This window comes from Gossypium hirsutum, chromosome D11 (assembly GCF_007990345.1).
Source record: "Gossypium hirsutum isolate 1008001.06 chromosome D11, Gossypium_hirsutum_v2.1, whole genome shotgun sequence".
NCBI lineage: Eukaryota > Viridiplantae > Streptophyta > Magnoliopsida > Malvales > Malvaceae > Gossypium > Gossypium hirsutum.
This window is the reverse complement of record NC_053447.1, coordinates 14,474,130-14,481,356: the sequence shown is the minus strand read 5'-3', so window position 1 is coordinate 14,481,356 and position 7,227 is coordinate 14,474,130. Positions and strand designations below refer to the sequence as shown.

Sequence of the window (7,227 nt, the reverse complement as noted above, 5' to 3'; positions counted from 1 at the left end):
AAAAGTGTAAAAAAGTTAGAAATGGGATTTAATCCAATCAATATCGATAATATTTTTGAAGAGGATGATCCATTAAATGCATGGATTGAAGAAAGAGAGGATTCTACGCTTGATAGTGAACCCAATTTTTCATGGTTACCTGAAGAGTAATTTAATGAAACTGATGAAGAAAATATGGATGAAGAAACTTAAGGTGACGATATAGATGACATTTCACCTGCTCAATCTAATGAAGAAAATGTTCAACTATCGACACCAAGTGGTGGTGATGGTGATGATCCTGGTGAAAATAATGAAGATGCATGCCAAACAGAACATGAGCATGTAACAACCCGATTTTGGGCCAAGTCGAAACAGTGGTTTCGAGACCACAAATTCGACGAGGAAAAATTTATTTTTATTATATTTTTATGGTCTAAAATTTCACGGAATGATTTTGTAAAAATTTCGTTCCAAAATTTCGACGTTTGGGCACTCGATTTAGCCAAAAGGACTAAATTGTAAAAAGTGAAAAAGTTGAATTCTACATGTTAGAAGTGTCCAATTGTTATGAAATTTTAAATTGGAGGTCCTTAAATGGTAATTAGACCATTGGTTAACTTTTTGGACAAAAATGGACAAGAGATAAGTGAAATAGGATATTTTTAAGTTGGGGGCATTTTTGTCATTTAGTAATTAAAAGAATTAAAAAGGCCAAAATAGCCAAAAATTTATCCATCTTCTCCATAATGAACAAGAATAGCAAGTGGAAAACCATTGTTAGGGTTTTCAAGCTTCCAAGCTCCATAATAAGTGATCCAAGCCCCGTTTTTAATGTTATTTACATTTTTAAAATCCCAGTAGCTTAATTTAGCTTATTTTAGTAATAATTTAACCTAGGCTTTATATTTGGGAAAAAGGTGAAATGTGTTTATTTTTATGTTTTATGGTAGAATATGAAGCTTGAAATTGTGTTAAACATTTTTTGCTAAGCGATTTTCAGTGAAAACAAGTGAAACGGCATAACCGGTAAAAATTATTATTGTTCATAAGTGCATGTTAGAGCAAGAATTTGATGTTGCTATAGAAGGGAAAAATGTTCAGCATGTTATAAAACATAAGAAAAAGGAATAAAGTTTAATTTCCGAGCCTAGGGGGAAAATGTAATTTTGTAAAAGTTTAGGGGTAAAAATGTAATTTTTAAGTATGATTTTTGGATCAAATTAATTAATATGAGTGCTAAATAGGTTAAATGTGTTGTTAAAAGAGGTGAAAGGTGAGAAATTGACCTTGAAAATATGATAGTAAGTTTGTATGTAGATAATATATTGTTTTATTAATGCTTAAGCGTTTTATTATTTTATTTAAGAAATGTACTATACGTGGAACAAATATTTGATGCAAATTATGAATTAAGATTGGTTAGAGAAGAACTAGTAAAATATTGAAAAGTAAAAATTTTCCCGATTGAACCTCGGAATAGAAAAGATATAAATGATTGTAATTGGGTCATGTGTGGTACGGACTAAGTGCAGGCCACTACGTGTACCAGACTGATAGGTCGCATATGTGGCACGGACTGTATGCAGGTCACCAATATTCTGTTAAGATACAAGGGTGGTACGGACTGTGTGCAGGCCACCAATATTCTGTTAAGATACAAGGGTGGCACGGACTGTGTGCAGGCCACCGAGAGTCTATTATTACACAAAGGTGGTACGGACTGTGTGTAGGCCACTGAGAAAACTGTTTTTATTCCGATAAGTTCATCGGGAAAATTGACTAAGTGTAATTGAATTATGAATATATGTGTGTGTGCGCGTGTGTGTGTGTGTGTGTGTGTGTGTGTGTGTGTGTGTGTGTGTGTGTGTGTGTGGATTTGAATTGAAGATTGACTTGAAATTGGAAATGAGAAATTGGATTGCTTTGAATATAGTGATAAATTGAATGGATTGTATATGAATTGAAATGAACTATTGGAATGAGATGTGATTAATTCAATGGATTTGAGATAGTGAAAAAGTGAAATTATGAAAGAATACATTTTACAATAAAACAGTTTAGACAGCAGTAGTTGTGTAACTTTGAAAAATCACCAAAAATGGTGGAAATTGATTTAGAGAGTGAATAAGATGTGAAATGAAAGCTTAATGAGTCTATTTTTACATAAAAGAAACAGAGCAAGCAAAAGAGTTATACATTTTGCGATATTTGAATTTTAGTGAGGCAGAGTTGGATTGATTTTAGAATCCCCTATTCTAACTTTGGAAAATAATTAAAAATTGTAAAAAAAATAATTATGAGTTATAATTTATATGCTTAGAATCCTTAATGAGTCTATTTTCAAAGAAAACAAATGGAAATATCATCCGAATTCTGTACAATGAGATAATTCATTTTTAGTGAAGAGAGGTCAGAGATGTTGAACAGTGAAATATAGGTGACTTTAATGAATAAAATGTACTAATTGACCAAGCCAAAAATTTTGAAAATTTTATGGTAAGAAGATATGTGAGTCTAGTTCTTGAGAAAATTAACAGAACTTAATTTTGAGCTCTGTAGCTCCGGATAAAAATAATTTAGTGACTGTAACCCGACTAGACAACTTATTTGAAGTTGAATGAATAGTGAAACTATAGAGAATGTTATTTTTAAGAGTGTTATGTACATTAAGGATGTGGAATGAAGAGGAGGAGGAGGAAAAAATAAAATATACGAATGATTCGTGTATAATTGGCTATATGCTCGTTTATAATCGATAGACGCCGAATTGAATAGTAAATTCGTATCGGTATTGAATTTATTAATAGCAATTGTTGAAATTTTGAATAATATGTTAGTAATAAAAAAATAAAGTAAATATCAATATTGAATTATTATTGATATGATTTGAATTAAAAGAATTATTGTGGTATTGAAATGCAAATTGGATTGAGAAATTAATTTGAATTGTGAACACGAAGAGTTATGAATTGGATGGAATTGAAATAAAACATTGAATTGTTATTGCTTGTGAATTAGTCATTTTGGTACATAGATAATGCTGGATGATAATCATGCTTTGTGAAATATCTGTAGTCATAAGGATGATTATAAAGTATCTTGTTATTAGAATCTTTTGGTTATGAGATGTTATAAAACTATGAGATTTAATGGTTGATATGAATTTTAAGGCTAATTTACTAGCCGACTAAAGGAGAAATGAGTTTGTTGATGGTTGCGTATACGAAATTTTGGCATATGCTCGAGATATGTAATGTAGTAATATGTGAAATTAATATGAAGAGATTTATGATTGTTATTAGTGTTGATTTTGGCATAATGTGGATTATTCAAGGTTGAAATAATTTAATGGATAAATTGAGTATATGAATGAGTTTGTATCGAGTCTTATAGGCTCTATTTATTAAAAATACAATATTTCGAGGATAGGTTGTAAAGAATTACAAAAGCATGTTAATAATATAAAAAGTTTTAATTCGGCTAAAATTTTGTAACTCGGTTTAATACGTATACAAGTATGTGTTTTAGTAATACCTCATACCCTATTCCGACATCGAATACGGGTAAGGGGTATTACAGAGCACATGTATTCTGACACATTTTATGAAGGCCAAGGTATGACTAGATATATTTATGCTTGTAATCCAGGTTTGTATGAAACAAATGCATCTATTAGTTCACAACATAGAAGAGGTAGAGATGATAGAACTCATAGGAGGATGAGAGAGCACTTTCATAATTCATTTACAGGCTCATCATCACGTAGTTTAGCTACAAATGAGAATGAAATTAGTGAATCATCATCTCAGAGTTCTCATTCTTACCAACCAAATGCATTTTATCCACCTTACTTTGGACATAATTCAAGCTATGGATCTTTTTGTTATCATTTACCTCATCACATGTTTCCTACTATGATGCATCTCATGGTTCTATCCCTCCACATTTTGCATACGATGTGATGCCTTTTTCACATGGAACGTGGGGTAATCGAAACTAAGGGAGTGATGAAAATAGAGATGATTTAGATCTTCCACGTCAATCAGTATGGTGGTGAATTATATAACAAATGGAGGTTTTATATTTATATGTTTATATTTTTCTTTTTTAAGTTGATGTAAAATTAACTTTTCATATCAAAATATGAGATAATTTATATGTTATTTATTAAAATTATGGTTGCTATTATTCATAATTTAGTGTGATAATGTTTGTATGGTTCATATTTGTTTTCAATGAATTTTTATTTATAAAATTAGATTTTTATTTTTATAAATTAAATAAAACACATAAAACAGTATAATCAATATTAGAATATAAAATATGATTGTAAAATGTATAAATATAATATTTTTGAAACATTGTGATTTTTAAAAAAAAATCGGTTGGCGACAACTATTTTGCGTTACATAACGTCCGTCACATCAACACCGCAACAGCAACGGACTCCGCAACCGCAATTTAATATTATGCAAAGCAGCTATGTAGTAGCCGTTCTTCCCTGCATGCACCAAACCCAGAAAGTAGCTTCAGTCCGGAGGGTTGACCCACCACCGATCGTCCTCCACGGCCGCCATTACGCTGTCCGGGCCTCCTCAACCCAAAAGGTAGCCTCCCTTATCCGAAAACCCTCCTTAGCTAAAACATGAGCAGCTCTGCTGCAACTTCTATGGACATGACGAAAATGGCAACTATTGAAACTTTGAGCAACCATCTTATAATATACTAATCCGGGATCTGTCAATCTTTGTAACTACCAGCTTCGGTAAGACCGTCTAAGAGTATTTATAATAACACCGCCTCCAACAAATATCAACATATTCCAAATGGCCACCGGTGTTTTCCTCCAATTGTTTGTTTGGTTTTTCCCGATGGATTCAGCAATTTGTCTATGGCTTCTTTTAAGAGAAGCTATATATATTCATTGTTAGATTTTATTGACCAAATTTACTTGTCTGGAAAGAACGATTTCTATAAAAATCCATCACGGAATCTTTTTTTATCGTAAAGAAAGTTTTTCAGTGTTTTATCACTTATGCTCAAGGAGTATGGTAACAGTTTATTTTATAGCCACCACATATAACAATCCATAAAGCTGTGGTTGTTTCATTCATCTAATCTACTATTCCTTGATAAATGTCCATGCGGGGCAAACTATCGTCTTTGTCCGAGTCAGGATCATCAGGGTTGCCTTGTTGATCCTCTTTGCATCTGTCTCTACTTGGCAGCTGTTTATCCCTGATGACGATACCGCTTCTTTCCTCATTGTTTCCATCCTTGCTTTCCTCTGATCTCTTTCTCTTTGTGTTAATCTTCAGCCGATTTCTACGCCCTGGATCTGTGATGAAAAAGGCAACTTTATTATAACTTTTGATGAAAGACACAGTGATAGTAAAATTTAACAACATTACTCTACGATTAATGCTGTCCATATTATTAGTAGTAATTTAGAAATTCCTAAAGGAGACTTGAGAAAGAGGGAAAATTAACAGTGTAGTGTGCAAATTACTGGAGAAAAAGAGTCAAACCAGGTTTTGCATGTGAAGGCGTCGCAGAACCAGAAGGGTTTAGTTCCAGTGCCACTGATGATTCAGCCATCCCTTGAGATTGTGATATACATGTTAAGAAAGGTCGTGCTGCTAAAGCTGGACTTGGCTGCCTTAGCGGTTTTGCATGTGAAGGCGTCGCAGAACCAGAAGGGTTTAGTTCCAGTGCCACTGATGATTCAGCCATCCCTTGAGATTGTGATGTACATGTTAAGAAAGGTCGTGCCGCTAAAGCTGGACTTGGCTGCCTTAGCGGTCTTGGACGTGGTGTGGGAAATGAAAATCCAGGGGGCCTATTACAAGCAAAAGATATGAAGGGAAACGAAGAGAGGAACACACAAAAAGAAGGTGAATTAGATAATAGAACATGCAATGTTACTTACGGCGGAATTCTTGCTCGGAGAGGATCTGTGGGACGTGAAAAACTAACATTAGTAACAGTTAGAGGCCTTCGTGGAGGCGGAGGAGGTGTATATGAGCGAAGAAATGTACGAGGTGGAGGCCGAGGCGGTGGATACGAAGGAGTGCGTCTAACAGGTGGAGGCGAAGGTGGTGGATGCCAAGAAGGTGGTGGAGGCCAAGAAGGTGGTGGAGGTGGACTATAATTATGCAAGGGGAATCTATTTGGTTCCGGTTGGTGTTCTTGGCCGATGACAGCGGAAGGATTCTGTGTTGCCGTGGTGGAAGTGGAGACTTCTATTGGTTCATTTTCGCTGTCACTAACACCATCTCCGCCCCTCCCTCCACCATCCATCTTCTCGGAATAAAGCTATGATCCATTTTAAAAGAAACCCAAATCAGCAAACTAGGAGGGTTGCAGATTATCTAAGATGGAAACTATATCCTGCAAAACTACAGTAGATAGTTTAAATATATAATATATAAAACTAGAAATACCTTGTTTCAGAAATAAAAGAAATCAAGAAAGACATGAATGAATGAAACGAAAAAGAAAAAGAAAAAGTTGGCAACGTATGCATAACTCAAGAAACCATACAAGAACCATTTGCCCGGAGCAGGGCTTACAATTACAATCACACAACAAGGTAAATACGTACCAAGAAAAGAGTGTTGCAGATTCTTGGAAATGAATCCCAGAGAGGTCAGGAGAGCTTATATACAAGCAATACCTGTCATTTGATCAGAGTACATATTACATAGGCATGATATTTGAATTTAAAGTTGTAAAATATTATTTTATAATTTTATATTTAATAGGTATAACTTGTCTAGTTAGAGGAAAAAACTTGTTTTTTCTCTATGTATTACAATAGTTGATATATATAAATAAATAATAGTTAATATATAAATTTACATATAGTGTATATTAATTATTTAAAAAGTATTTTATATATCAGAATACTAACAATAGGCACCATAAATTAATATATTATATTTGTAATATAATTTAAGTTGAATATTTATTAATACCTTGCTAACTAAGAACATATAAAAATAAAAATTATTTACATTTGAGTCAATTATAAATTTTATTATATAATTAATTATAATTTAAGGTTATATATTTCATATATCACAATATTAAAAAGTTTAAATTTATATATTTTTCATGTATTACTTATATTATAATATTTATTACTTAATATAATTTAAATTTATATATTTCATATATCATAATATTAATGAATTTTAAATACAAATTTTTACTTTATAACCTCATGCTTAAAATAAATATTTT

The 7,227-nt window shown here is 32.6% G+C and overlaps 1 protein-coding gene across 5 annotated transcripts; it reads right to left on the bottom strand.

Moving 5' to 3' along the window:
- Window positions 1–4,913: 4,913 nt before the first annotated feature.
- On the bottom strand, window positions 4,914–6,729 carry LOC121223780 (pollen-specific leucine-rich repeat extensin-like protein 1). Of its 5 annotated transcripts, XM_041106200.1 has the most exons (5): window positions 6,587–6,729; window positions 6,021–6,297; window positions 5,912–5,936; window positions 5,511–5,821; window positions 4,914–5,320 (listed from the first exon to the last, which is right to left on the bottom strand). In XM_041106200.1, the coding sequence occupies exons 2-5, from the start codon at window positions 6,280–6,282 to the stop codon at window positions 5,097–5,099; spliced, it is 822 nt and encodes a 273-aa protein (XP_040962134.1). In that variant the 5' UTR covers window positions 6,283–6,297; window positions 6,587–6,729; the 3' UTR covers window positions 4,914–5,096. The 5 variants fall into 5 exon arrangements, with proteins under 5 accessions (XP_040962134.1, XP_040962131.1, XP_040962130.1 ...); XM_041106197.1 differs by having other exon boundaries at window positions 4,922–5,320; window positions 5,912–6,372; XM_041106196.1 differs by having other exon boundaries at window positions 4,922–5,320; window positions 5,912–6,297.
- Between the last annotated feature and the right edge of the window lie 498 nt (window positions 6,730–7,227).